At 36.6% G+C, this 14,018-nt stretch overlaps 3 protein-coding genes across 4 annotated transcripts in view; 1 reads left to right on the top strand and 2 right to left on the bottom strand.

Moving 5' to 3' along the window:
- Nucleotides 1-14,018, top strand: part of LOC135127564 (sestrin homolog) — a 380,608-nt gene that overhangs the window by 32,128 nt on the left and 334,462 nt on the right. For both annotated transcript variants that reach the window (XM_064054033.1, XM_064054034.1), the window contains exon 2: nt 994-1,555. In XM_064054033.1, coding sequence (XP_063910103.1) covers nt 1,136-1,555 — 420 coding nt within the window. In that variant the 5' untranslated portion in view covers nt 994-1,135. The remainder of the gene's footprint in view (nt 1-993; nt 1,556-14,018) is intronic.
- Nucleotides 7,628-9,371, bottom strand: LOC135128269 (uncharacterized integrin beta-like protein C05D9.3). Its single transcript, XM_064055170.1, has 4 exons — nt 8,554-9,371; nt 8,338-8,500; nt 8,114-8,286; nt 7,628-8,068 (listed from the first exon to the last, which is right to left on the bottom strand). Exons 1-4 carry the CDS (start codon nt 8,689-8,691, stop codon nt 7,769-7,771), a joined length of 774 nt encoding a protein of 257 aa, XP_063911240.1. The 5' UTR covers nt 8,692-9,371; the 3' UTR covers nt 7,628-7,768.
- LOC135128268 (uncharacterized) lies at nt 13,030-13,769 on the bottom strand. Its single transcript, XM_064055168.1, has 3 exons — nt 13,578-13,769; nt 13,371-13,527; nt 13,030-13,321 (listed from the first exon to the last, which is right to left on the bottom strand). The coding sequence occupies exons 1-3, from the start codon at nt 13,713-13,715 to the stop codon at nt 13,080-13,082; spliced, it is 537 nt and encodes a 178-aa protein (XP_063911238.1). The 5' UTR covers nt 13,716-13,769; the 3' UTR covers nt 13,030-13,079.

Here is a 14,018-nt window from a genome sequence, read left to right as displayed (position 1 = left end):
TGTGTGCATACTTGCAAGAATTTCACTGCGACCGTTATTTTTCTATTCTCGAGTATTTCATAATTGAATAAAGAGCACAAAAGCACTCCGCCACACATTCACACGGATTTTTTCGACAAATACCACCCAGCATGTAACGCTAATTAAAACACGAGTGTAATTAACTCACAATTACGCTACTACCTTGTCAATCACACCGACAAGCAATTACTCCAAACGCACACAAAAATCCAAAGCCACAATTTGCACTTTTTAGCGTTTCAGCGTAACGAGCTCATGATAATAACAATGATTGATTATTATTGCCGACTTTAAATAAGCCTTATTAAGTCAATCATTAAACGAAAGGCATAAAATATGTCTTCGGAGGTAGGATGTGGCGCGGTGTTCTTATTAAATCGTTTAATTCGTTTGATAAATGAGCGGCCGTTTGTGAAGCCGTGGATTCTTATGGGAATAAAAATGCGCTTCATTTATAAAACGGCGAAAAATTTGTTGATGCAAGTCGACGTAACCACATTTCGGGGATTCTCGGAAGCGAGAGATTGGGTTTAATTGGCGCGACGTTGTAGTGTTATATTCCGGGGAAATATTTTCAAAACATAATTACCGGCTAATGTTGCGTAATGACGGTAGTGAGTCTAGTTTGGGATAAGTGGATAATGGTCCAGGGCCGTGATTCGATTGTCGAGCTCTCGGACCCTGCGAAGGAGCAAAACCGACGTTACGTGGCGATATTTTAAATTCGCAACTATAATTTTAGACCTCAAAAATGTCAAAATAGGCGCTTCAATCCATGAACCCCAGCTTATCAGAACAGGTTCTGGAGGCAGTGGACAATCCGGTACGGCTTCCCGGATCCCGGAAGACCATATAATAAGATCATTTTGTAACTAGTGGCAAAGATTCGAAAGAAGCGGTACATAAACAATTACTTAATTTAAGCAAGTAAGTTTTCTGTTCGATTTCGCTGACTGTTGTTTTTGTTCGCAGGTCTCCCTTGCACGCCCGGACGCCCCCAAATCAAAATCTACAGTATTACCTAGTATTAGCCAGTTCCTACTCGCAGGAGCCCCATCCGACTCGACCCAGCGTCTTTCTTTTCCGATTTGATTAACTCATTTGCCTTAAAACGATGTTCGTCCAAACCGAATTTAACAAATCAAATAACAATAACGAGCTAAGTAGATCGCACGACGTAGAATCCGACTACGAAGGTCTCTTCCGCGACCTGGACCTGATCTCGCGGTTTTGCATGCCGATCTGTTCGCGCGACAACGAAATCCGGGAAGTGGCCCTGGACGTGATATCGAAGACGGTCGAGGGGTGGCTGGACGGCGTCGGCAGCCCCAAGCACTATCGGATGGGTCATAGGTTGCAGAACGCGTCCAACGGGTGCGCGTGTTCGGATCTAGTGGGGAATACCGTTAATGACGTCCCGAAGGAGTATTTGGACCTGGTGTCGCTACATTTACCTATCATTTTAAGGTTATCAATTAGTTGTCCTTTCATCAACGTCAGGGAGAAATGTCAACATATCCTGGAAATCGTGCAGGTAAGAGGGGGAGAGGGTTCTAACCAGTCCAAGCTGCTTTGACTATGGATTTATTTTCCACTTTTGTCGCAAATTACTGTTACAGGTGTCGGCAACATTAAGCCGCGATTTATTTATCCTAATCGCTGCACTATTCTGAACCGGTGCACTCACCGGTTGCACTTAATCCCACTTTAAATCGCCCCAAATGCAAATATATCGTCCGTTTAACTCGGATCCAATTTAACTGCATCAAATAACGATCAATTTCGGATTTTCGCGGCGACCAACAGCCATTAATTCCCATCCTACCGCCCAGAATCTCCTCGGATGAAGATAACTCCCGTCAAAGCAAACAAAGAAAAGCGAAATAACAGGCTTTCAGCGAGTGCTTTTTATAATTTCCACTTGGCGTGGACATTTTGTTAAAGGTTAAAGTGGCTTATTGCAAGGTGGGTCGTTAAAAAATAGAGCGGTCCCCAACAAGCCGTTTTAAAATTTTAATCAATCATGCTGTGTCTCGAGATAATAGAATGATTTTTTGCGCCCTCGCGACTAAATTAAATGAGCAATCAGTCGGATAAGGGGGATTAATTAAATCTGGACCGTGAAGTCGGGCTTCGTGTCTTCGTTATATCTCGCACTTCTCGAAAATCACTTTTATATCTCTATCAAAATAAAAAAGTTATGGCCACTATTGGGTTTATGGCTAGCGTGCGGGCAGCGTCCATAATTTTTAAATCTTGCGTCCTATCAGAATATTATGTGAAAAAGTATTATCGAGGGTCACGTTCCATAAAATCCGGGCCATCCGCCGTTACTGGGTTATTTGACGTCCAATTGTCTCTTTTTTCGGGTTATTATGGATTTTGGACCGGTTCATGAGTTCATTTCTTCGACGTCTTTATTAATAATAATAATAATAATAATAATAATAATAAGTTTATTGCCCAACAGTTCAAGCGAACCAATTACAGAGCAATGAATGAATATAACCTAATAACCTAATATTATTCTAGAGTGTGACAAAAAAAAAAAACAGAAAACCGAAACTATAAACTACACTTTCCATGAAGGTTAAATAAAAGAATGTGTGCTTATATATAAATGAATAACAAAACAAAAGAAATAACAAACCAACTTTAAATAATAATAATAATAATAATAATAGTAAAAACAGTATTTGACACAAATTCAAATTAGTAGAAACAACAACTAATAGGTGTAATAATTTAATTAACTACTATTAAAATAAAAAACTATTACCTTCGTTTTGAATTGTTTGAAACTGTGTGAAAAGATATCCAAAGCCTTAAAGTTCTTATTAAAAAGGAAACACATTATATTTAAAGGCGATTTCATTAAAATATTTGTACGAGCTAAAGGTACATAAAAAGGCAAACCACTTCTGCAATTTAAGCGTGGAACATGAAAGCAAATTTTTCCCAATAACTCGGCACAATCAATCCTTGAATGAATTAATTTAAAGAAAAATAAAGTAATGGCAACTTCTCTTCTGCTAACTAATGATAACATGTTGAATTCACTTAGCAGCAAAGCATTATCAATTCCTCTATCAGGATAAGTAGCGTATTTTCTAAACCATACGTATTTCATGAATTTTCTTTGAATGGACTCGATGACATTTATGTAGCATTGGTATAATGGATTCCAAATTATACAACCATACGTCAGACATGAGATAACATATGCCTCGAATAATATCTTAATAGTATTTAAATTATTGAAGTTTTTACATGTCCTTATTATAAACCCAAGTAAAGAAAACGAACGTGCAACAATATTGTTGATATGGCATTGAAATGTAAGTTCTGAATCAAATGTGATTCCCAGATCTTTTATGACATTACATCGAGGTATGATTTCATTATTTACTGAATAATCAAATTTGTGTAATGTTTTCTTACGAGTAAATGATATGACTTTACATTTAGTGACATTCAGGGTAATTTTATTTAAGGAACACCAATTGTTGAATTGATTCATATCACTTTGAAGCTGATGTGCATCCTCAGTTGTTCTAATAATGTGATATATTTTAGCATCATCCGCGTATATTAATGACTGACTCTTGAAAATGGTAGGCAAATCATTCACAAATAAAATGAAAAGTAGCGGACCAAGATTAGCTCCTTGTGGAACTCCTGATGTGACATCGTAGATATGAGAAGAGTGACCATTATAAAAAACATATTGCGATCTGTCTGATAAATATGAGTGAAGTAAATTGAAAATATTGCCACAGAGACCATATACCTGAAGTTTAGATAATAACATTAAGTGATCAAGGCGATCAAAAGCTTTCGCAAAATCTGTATAAATGACGTCTACTTGATACCCATTATCAATAGCTTCTGTCAGAAATTGGGAAAAACAAGCTAAATTGGTTATCGTTGAGCGCCCATCAACAAATCCATGCTGCTGCGGAGAGATATATTTTCGAACATGAGGATAGATAAACGAATACAGAACAACTTCAAAAACTTTTGAAAAGTTATTTATTATTGATATAGGACGGTATTTATCTATTTCAGCATTATTACCTGATTTGAAGATTGGTGTGACTTTAGAGGTCTTCCACTTTTTTGGGAATGTACCAGTAGTAAGGGCAACATTAAAAATTGCTAATAAAGGTTGAACAAAAATATTTTTACAATCATGTATCACAAAACCTGGGATTTGGTCAGGCCCAGCAGTAAAAGAATTTTTGATTTTATTTAAAGCAACTAAAACGTCATTGTGAGTAATACTGGATATAGATAAAGAAAGATAATCAGACGAAGGCACTGGAAAATCTGTTGAATTCTGAGAACAAACATAGGACGACTGAAAAAATGTGGTAAATGCGTTGACGATGTCTTCTGGAGAATTTAAAGAAACGTTATTAAAAGTCATTTTTCCGGGTATGCGTGTTTGACCTTTTATTGATTTTACATACGACCAGAATTTTTTTGGGTCCTGGGATAGATTATTTTGAATGGAATTCAGATATTCTTTATAAGCTAGAGATATTTGATTTTTAGTAATAGTACGATAATGTTTAAATTTGACGTAATAGGAGCTATCATTAGTTTGCTTATATTTATTATGATAATAACCTTTTAATTTAATGTTATTGATAATCACAGAATTGAACCATGGCGGAAACTGAATCTTATTGAATTTATTTGGATAAATTGGGACATGCTTATCAAAAATATGATATAGGGCGTTATAAAATTGAGCTACCATACTATCGACATCAACACAATTATTTAGAAAGGACCAATCTATATTTAATAATTCCTGATATAAAGAAGGATAATCAGCTCTCTTAAAATTGTACAGTTTTACACCATTTGGTCTAGTGGAAGGGAAGTTACTAAAGTTGTCAACAGTGAAGTCAATCAAAATCGAAAGAGCCGAGTGATGGGTGTCTTCCGCAACCACAGGACTGCAATCATGTTCAACCCGACAATGGACATTGGAAAATACAAGATCCAGTAATTTGAGGCGTTTTTCACACAATTATATTGAATAAAATTCATAAAACTACAAAAATTATTGAGGGTATGTACCAAGATATTGTCATTATTTTGAATAAATTGGGGGATGTTAAAGTCTCCTAAGATCAAAATATTATCTTCTTTGTTGAAAAACTCCTCAAAAAAGTTACAAAATACCATCAAATCATCACATGTTGGAGTTCTTGAGAAATATACAACAAATACATAAAATATCGAATTTTTAAGCCAACATTTACATCCTATAATTTCAATTATGTCTATACTATTACGTAATTGAGATAAGTCAACAACTTCGGCAATTATGTGAGATCGCAGTGCTAAAAGGACACCACCACCTCTAGATATATTTAACTCTTGATAATTACGATCGTTTCTAAAGATATTATATAGGTGAGAAGAAACAATTTCAGAATTTGAGATAGAACTACATAACCAAGTCTCAGATATGGCGATGATGTCATAACTTAAATCTAACGTGGCATTAAAAAATTCATTTGATTTATTTCTTATACTACGCACATTTTGGTAATATAGTGATATAGAAAAGTTGGGCCTTACTTGTTTAAATTATTTGAATCTCTGTCATTGGAACGTTTGTTCGCTACCATAACACGCGGAATTCCCCTTATATATTTTATAATAAGACCTTCCTCACCCCCATTTTTTCTTTCTTGTAATTCTTGTCTGATTTTCTTGTAGTAACTACGTTGTTTTGGTGTTTTGTCCAGTGACACTCTAATATTTTTATAAATTTGATTTTCATTAATGATATTACGATTTTTCCTTATCCCGCGTAAAAGCTTTACCACTTGCTCACCATTTTCTAGGTTAACCCTCATCGGGCGTGGGGCAGCACGAGTGGGTTCAAATCTGCCTATTCGATTACATTTGGAAGAAATAATTTCTGAAGTTTCACCAAATTGAAATAAGAAATTGTTTATTGTTGCTAAGTCGTCAGAGTTATTAAAATTTTGCCACATATTCGAAAAACAAATTTTTTTTAGGGAACAATATACACTTTTGAAAACAAAGCTTAGAAGAAAATTTGCAATCATGATATTTTGGTTTTGAAAAAAGATTTCTTTTGAAACGAAAAGAAATGTTTACTAAAACGTCTGACTAGAGACCAAATTCGCTTGTACTGGTGGTGGCGTATGGATGAAATAAGCACTACGAGCTTTTTCTTGTTAGCATCGACTTTCCCAGTTTTGTTTATTCAGTGTCTGGATTGCGGCGTTTACTGTCTGCTGGATTAAAAGGACTACAAGGAATTAAGGATTTAATAAGAATCCTTGCAAGTAGTTGGCCGAAGCCACCGGAACTTTTTACTTTTATCTACGACTGCAGCAGTATTCCTTTGAGTTTCATTTCTCGACCCTCCGTACTCGTTAAAAGTTGAAACGGAAAAGCTGCAAGCGAACTACAAGTCGATCGTAGGGGTTGAATTTTAATTCGAATTAAGTACGTAGCGAGATTTTGAACTTTTTATTCAATAATTTCAACATGCAATAATAAATTTTAGTAAACGGAACGAGCACGCGAAGTTTTCGTTTTTTAATCTCGGCGGCAAATCGAGCCACTTTTTAGTAGTTTTCTCGTCGGGGGACGAAAAAACAGTGTCGTTACTCAATCAATATCTCACAATGGGATAGTTGAAAAAATGTGATTCGTTCGTTCCGCCTGCGTGCATCTCATGCCATTATCAATTCAATTTATGAAATACGTACTAATTAAATTCCAGCCCGAGGAGCGGGAAATAAACATACCTCAAGATACAACCTCAACGTTGTAATTAATTAAAACGACACCTGTTTAAATCGCCTCATTTATGTTTCCACCGTAAAACTTCAATTATTAATTAAAGCAGCAGGCAATGCGATTGAGCTTCATGTGAAATTTATTGGTTCATTATGAGAGTATACAGGCAATATTTCGCTCCCCCGGCATAAATCAAAACGATCACCTTCGTATTTATCTTTAAAACAAAACATTCTCTCGCATTCCTAATGCCCCGTTTATCGCCGAAATCGCTAATGGACATTTCAGCGCGGCGCTTAAAAATTTCACAGGAAAGTTCCGAGAGAAATTTTATTGTCCTTTTATGAATATTTAATGATGTGAACAAACCACCGCCGTCGACTCCAGGACCGGATATTACCGGAATTGTGACCATAATTCATTATTTCGAACGAACGCTTTCGTACCGAAATAACGTGTTTACACTTTTTTCTTTATTGATCCATAAAAAAGCGGGAATATGTTTTGGAAAATTATCAACGTTTAGAATAACCCGCGCGCATTTTCGGTGATTTAGGACGTTCGACGGCCGGGATAATTAATTTGGAGATATTAGGACCGAGTTATTGCTTGTAATTTCGGCTAGATGCCGGATTTAAGCTGTAAAACCGAATTTATTATAGCTAAATCAAGGCACGTAATAACCTGTAAGGTAGGCACTCGAAAAATATGGCCCATATAACTTTTATTCGCTGTAATAGAATTTTGAAAAGCGATAAAGCGCATTAGCATTTTAGGGGCCATCAGAGGGTTTATGGCGCCGCGATTTTGGAAAAGAAAAATTCGTCGAAGGTTATTTCGGAGTGCATTTCAGAGCAATTTGTGCAATTTCAAATTTAGACAGACAGACAGACGGAACGAGGGGGAGTTTTCATGGAACTACACCAATAGTTTTCTACTGATTTATTGATCACGTCATAACGTTCGTCGTGTTAATTTCGCAACTGTCCCCCGCCCACCCCTCGTTGCAATAGCACACCCCGCACACGAACTCGCCCCTGCCGCGACACCCCGGAACTTCTTCGGGTAGTTCCGGATTGCCCTTCGTGCCTTCCATCTCGCAAGGACAGTTGCAGTGGACGTACAAATTCAGCCGGAAGGTGGCACCACTGGGGGCAGCGCTGATCTCTACCGTTTTGATCTTCTCGGGTTGACGTTTCGCGCAAACCACTTGCTGGACTTTGACCACAAACTCCACGGATTTACCAAACTAGAAACAAGCGTGGACAAAAAATCACATCGTTTTGACTTTTACCTCGACGTTGTCACACTTGCTGGTTTCGATCGCCTCTTCGTGTTGACCACCGCAGTCGCTGAAAAACGCCAGCTTTATCCTGGGTTTGTGGTAGTTGTGTTGGAGTTCGACGGCCCGTTTGCCCCACGATGGGCGCTGCGGTTTGAAGGTTATGGGAAAGGCGAAAGTCTCGCCTGAAACGAGAAATGGGCTTCCAGAAATTTCGAAAAGGCGCTCCCGTTTACCTAGTCTCAAATTCAGGAAGACTGCCTGAGGCGCGAACTCCTCATTCCCTCGACTGCTTATGACGTACAAGCTGCTTTTAGGAGGGTGGACGTAGCCCTTGGTTGCGTCCCTTCGTTCCAGGTCCAGGCGGTCCTTTTTGAAGCACCCGGAACCGTTGACCGACTGCTCAACGGGTCTGGATTCATCGAGGACATTTATATTTGGTTGCTACTTACCCGATACTGAAGGTACCAGCCGCACGATGGTGCATGCATGCACTGCTGGCAGGTTCTTAGCGATGAACAATCGTCGATACAATGCACCTGTTTTAATTTGGTCAGGACTAACAAGGTTATTGCGATTTTGTTCCACATTCTGCGGTTAGCTCGACCGAACTAAGTCGAGGTTTACGGTGTTAAAGTTCAGAGATTAAGCGTGTTTATTGTTATTGTTTGTGTTGGATTTGAGATGCAGATGGTTGGAGGCGAGACGAAATAAATTAGTTGCGAGGAGTTGCTTGATCGGGCAGGAGATGCGCTTTGACGCTTCAGATGGCGGTCTAAAAAAATGTGGATCTGAAAATGAATGTACATTAAGCGTAATCAATGGGTGATTAGAAAGGTGATGGCATTGATGACTTAAAGTGGGGCATGGATTTTTCCTTAATACACAAATGCGGGTGATTAGTGGAGAATCTTGGAGTTGGGTTGACGCGAACTGTCAAATTCGTTGTAGTTTGATATTTTATACTCTGTTGTGTATCGATTTTGACCGCGCTCCTATACTAAGAGAGCGTCTTAAGCGCTATCAGATTACCAGAAAATATCGGGAATAAGGTGCAAATCTGCCTGTCAATCAACTGATTAGAAAATATAATTTTGGAAGTTGTAGACTACGCATTTACTGTGCAAAAATATTAAGAAAGAAAGTCAAAGATTAAGCCCCACCCACCAGTCCCAATCTTACTTGTGATGAATTTTTCATTGGTCGTCAGACCGAGGGGCGGAGCTTAACGAAAATGTAGAACATTTTGAACATGTTTTCAGTTTTTTGTTCCCAAAAGAAGGCCCCGTATATTAAGAAATAACATACAAAATACAAGCCCCGCCCACCCACCCTCTCTTAATTGTGATGATTTTTTTCTATCCGTCGTGGGGCGGAGCTTAATTGTAAAAATCATTATTTTTCCACAAGAAATTACCATGTGAAACATGCTCTTAAGTCATCGTGTTGAAAACTATCTACACCCGCTCGCATCTCAATTATGATGAATTTTTCATTCGTTGTCAGATTGAGAGGCGGAGCTTAATTGCGAAATCCACATTTCTGTATAAAAATTACCGTTTTAAACCATTTTAAACTTGTTTTCAGTTTCCTGTCGGGAAAGAAAAGTACGTATACTAAGAAAAAAACAGGTTAATTGTAGATAACCCCCGCTCACCCACCCCCATCTCAAATGTGATATTGTTAAAGTTTCTTGTTGTAAAAAGAAGGCATTTGTTAAGAATTGTCTCAATTGTGATGATTTTTTTTCTATTCGTCTTGAGCGCGAGGGAAGGATAATTGTAAAACATAAAATACTATGTATCAGTTTTAGTGTCCAAATTTTTAAATTATTAAAAAAAATGCACTTGGTGATTCCTGAAAAAGGTACGAATTTTCTCAAAAATAAATTCTAGAGGTCGAAATGCTTCAAAAATCGTCGATAACATTCAACGGTAAAATTATTTTTTTCTTAATATAAGGAGTTTTTGCACTACAAGAAACTTAAAACGTGTTTCAGATGGTAATTTCTTATAGAAAAATAAGAATTTTGCACTTAAGCTCCGCCCTACGGTTTAACAATGAATGAAAAATTAATCACAATTGAGATCGGGCGGGTGGGCAGGGCTTAATTTTTGTTTTTTTTTTTTTAATATATAGAGTTTTCTTTCAACAACAGGATAATTAAACGTGTTTTCAGTTTCTTGTTGGAAAAAGAAAACTTCGTGTATTAAGAAAAAACGGACTAAATATAAGCCCCGCCCACCCACCCCTTCTCAATTCTGATGACTGTGAGCTGACGGGTGGAGTTTCGTTACAAAATCCTCATTTCTCTACAAGAAATTACCATATGAAACTCATCACAATTGAGATAATTTTTGGTTTCCTTTTTACTTGTTAATTATAGTTTTGTTTGAACATAATTTTTTAAGAACGTGTTTCAGATGGTAATTTCTTATAGAAAAATAAGAATTTTGCAGTTAAGCTCTGGCCCCTCGGTGTGAGACCGAATGAAAAATTCATCACAATTGAGATAGGGTGGGTGGGCGGGGCATATATTTTGTATTTGTTTTTCTTAATATAAGTAGTTTTTTCACTACAAGAAACTTAAAACCTGTTTAAAATAACAAATTTTTGCACGGAAATGTGGATTTTGCAATTAAGCTCCGCCCTTCGGTGTAACAATGAATGAAAAATTAATCACAATTGAGATCGGGGCGGATGGGTGGGGCTTAATTTTTGTTTTTTTTTTAATACATAGAGTTTTCTTTCAACAACAGAATAGTTAAACATGTTTTCACTTTCTTGTTGGCAAAATAAAACTTCGTGTTTTAAGAAAAAACGGACAAAATATAAGCCCCGCCCACCCACCCCTTCTCAATTGTGATGAATGTTTAATTCATAGTGTGCAGAAAGGCGGAGTTTAGTTGCAAAATCCTCATTTCTTTACAAGAAATTAGCATAAGAAATTCGTCACAATTGAAATTAGCGCGGGTGGGTGGGGCTTAATTTTTGGTTTCCTTTTTACTTGATAATTATAGTTTTCTTTGAATATAATTTTTGAAGAACGTGTTTCAGATGGTAATTTCTTATAGAAAAATAAGAATTTTGCAGTTAAGCTCTGACCCCTCGGTGTGAGAACGAATGAAAAATGCATCACAATTGAGACAGGGTGAGTGGGCGGGGCAAATATTTTGTTATTTTTTCCTTAATATTAGTAGTTTTTTCACTACAAGAAACTTAAAACCTGTTTAAAATAACAAATTTTTGCACGGAAATGTGGATTTTGCAATTAAGCTCCGCCCTTCGGTGTAACAATGAATGAAAAATTCATCACAGTTGAGATCAGGGCGGGTGGGTGGGGCTTATTTTTTTTTTATATATATACAGTTTTCTTTCAACAACACGATATTTTGTCAGTTTCTTGTTGGGAAAAGAAAACTTCGTGTATTAAGAAAAACGAACCAAATATAAGCCCCGCCCACCCACCCCTTCTCAATTCTGATGAATGTGAGCTGACGGGTGGAGTTTCGTTACAAAATCCTCATTTCTCTACAAGAAATTACCATATATAATTCATCACAATTGAGATAATTTTTGGTTTCCTTTTTACTTGTTAATTATAGTTTTGTTTGAACATAATTTTTTTATTATTTTTTTGAAAAAATTAAAAATTTTGATTAAATTTCATTTTGAAAAATTGAGCTTTTAGAAAAGTTGCCTAAAAATTCACCAAAAATCGTGGAAAATTTTGACAAGATAATTCGAAAAACAGCATGTGACCGGTCTTGGATGAAGATCTTCGAGGTATCCGTTTCCAAAGTCAAATTTTTAAAGAAATCTAAAAAGTGGCATATTTAATTTTGGGGATTCCTGAAAAATAATAGAAATTTGAAAGAAATGAAGCACAAAGAAAATTTTGGAGCTTGACATCTGCAAAAACTCCTTTTAGACATTTTCCCAAGGTGCTTGGAAAAAGGAAAATCTTTCATATTGAGAAATTGGATTTTTGGAAAAGTTACCTAAAAACCCATCAAAAATACTGGGATATAGATCTCGAACAACTAATTAAAAAAACATAGCTTGTAGATGGTCCTGAACGAACATTTTCGAGGTATTCGTTTTCAAAGTCAAATTTATAAGGTACATATTTTAAAAATTGCTATATTTTATTTTTCGATTTGAAAAAATGACATAATTTTTGGATGAAATGAAATTGAAAATAAATCTTGAAAGTCGAAATCCGTAAAAAATTCGTTTAGAGAATTGTCGACGGTGCTCGAAAAAAGTAAAAAATTCCATCAGATTTCAAATTGAAAAACTGAGCTTTTGAAAAAATTTTACGAATTTTTTTTTGAAATCAGACCAAAAATAAAATCTAGAAATCGAAATCTGCAAAAATTCTTTTCAGATAATATTCGACGCTACTCGAAAAAACTCAAAATTTTCATAAAACGCATTTAGTGCCGCTCCGAGAAACCTGGGTGTTCTAAAATTTTGAAAAAAATTGTCTTTGCGCAGGAATGATACGTCTATTAGGGAAAATAATTCCAAGTTGATACAATAGCGCGTTTTCAAAATATTCGGGTTCAACTTCAAATTTTTGAAATTAGTTCCAACTTTGTCTCCTTTCATTTTGGCCATTTTGGAAAAACGGTAGGTGTTTTCGCAAAAATGAAACCATCATAAAATTCTGCAGATCGAAGTTAACCAAAGAAATTATTTGGGCAACTTTAGAAGGTACACAGAAAAAAGTAAAAAAATTTATATTGAAATTGAAAAATTGTGTTTTTGGCGACCTTGTCCAAAAATGCTCGAAAAAATCCGGAAAATAAATTTCGACAACCAGAATCCAAAAAATGGTGTGAAATTCCAGAGCTCATATTTCGATTCTTCTTAACTGTTGGATTAAATAGGGAAATTTGGGGTTTTCGGGATCGCCCTTCAACTGCTTTGAAACTTTATTTTTATTTCTGGTCAGCTTCCATTCCAAAAAAAATTAAAACGGGCATTCACAATTAAAATGCAAATCCACGGTCACCTTTTGCTGGGTTTGCGTCGTAGGCAGAGTCAGCGTTTGTCGAAAATTCTTGGCATCTTGTGGACAGCGTAAAGCTTCCAAATGAACGATGACAAAATCGGGCTTCGTACGTAACAGTTGGACAATTATGTTCTGGTCGTGGGGAGTCACTAGAGATTCGTCTTTGGAAGCAAACCGGACTTTAAACAACACTGGTGAATCTACAAATACCAAAGTAGTTTTTTGTTAGTTTTATAATAAAACACTTACGTAGTCGAAGGTGCGCCGATAACTTTTGTGGCGCCACCAAAATTTTGTCGTCAAGGGGCAAATTTTCTATTACATTGATTGAACTTCCGGGGTTGTAGGCGCTTGCTTGGTAGCTGCTAACGTTGGTGTTAGTGAAGCAATTACTGTGGTCCAGTTCCTAACAATTTCGAAATTGTGTATTTTTTTTTTTATGTTGAAACTACTTACAGTGGTGTGTTTCACAAACCAGGAACATCCCAATTTGCGGATGCAATCATTGCAAGAATTATTGTGGGCGTTGCACTCGTCTTCAGGTTTCGCATAGGAAACAACGAGCAACAACAAAAAGGTCTCGATTATTCTCATCTTCACAGCACTGTTTCCACGACTTCAAAAAGCAAACTCAAACCGGTGTCTTCACGGTCGTTCTTATATAAAAACGAGCGGAGGCGTAAACACCATACATACAATAAGCCCGATAAACAAATAATTGGAAAGGTCGTGACATTGATTTATAAATAACTGGGTTTTTTCCTTAACACACTAGTGCAAGTAAATACTCGGAAGTCTTCATCCATTTAGCGCACACCCGTCGAATTTCGCCGTAGTTCGATATTTTATTACTCTCCTGCATATTCAAGTCGATCACGATCTCCTCGATGCGTTAGT

The sequence above is a fragment of the Zophobas morio genome, unplaced genomic scaffold, assembly GCF_036711695.1.
Source record: "Zophobas morio isolate AGI-343-1 ecotype UQ-CSIRO unplaced genomic scaffold, CSIRO_AGI_Zmor_V1 ptg000012l, whole genome shotgun sequence".
Classification (NCBI taxonomy): Eukaryota; Metazoa; Arthropoda; class Insecta; order Coleoptera; family Tenebrionidae; genus Zophobas; species Zophobas morio.
Note: the sequence above shows the minus strand (reverse complement) of the source record. Positions and strands in the feature narration are given on the sequence as shown.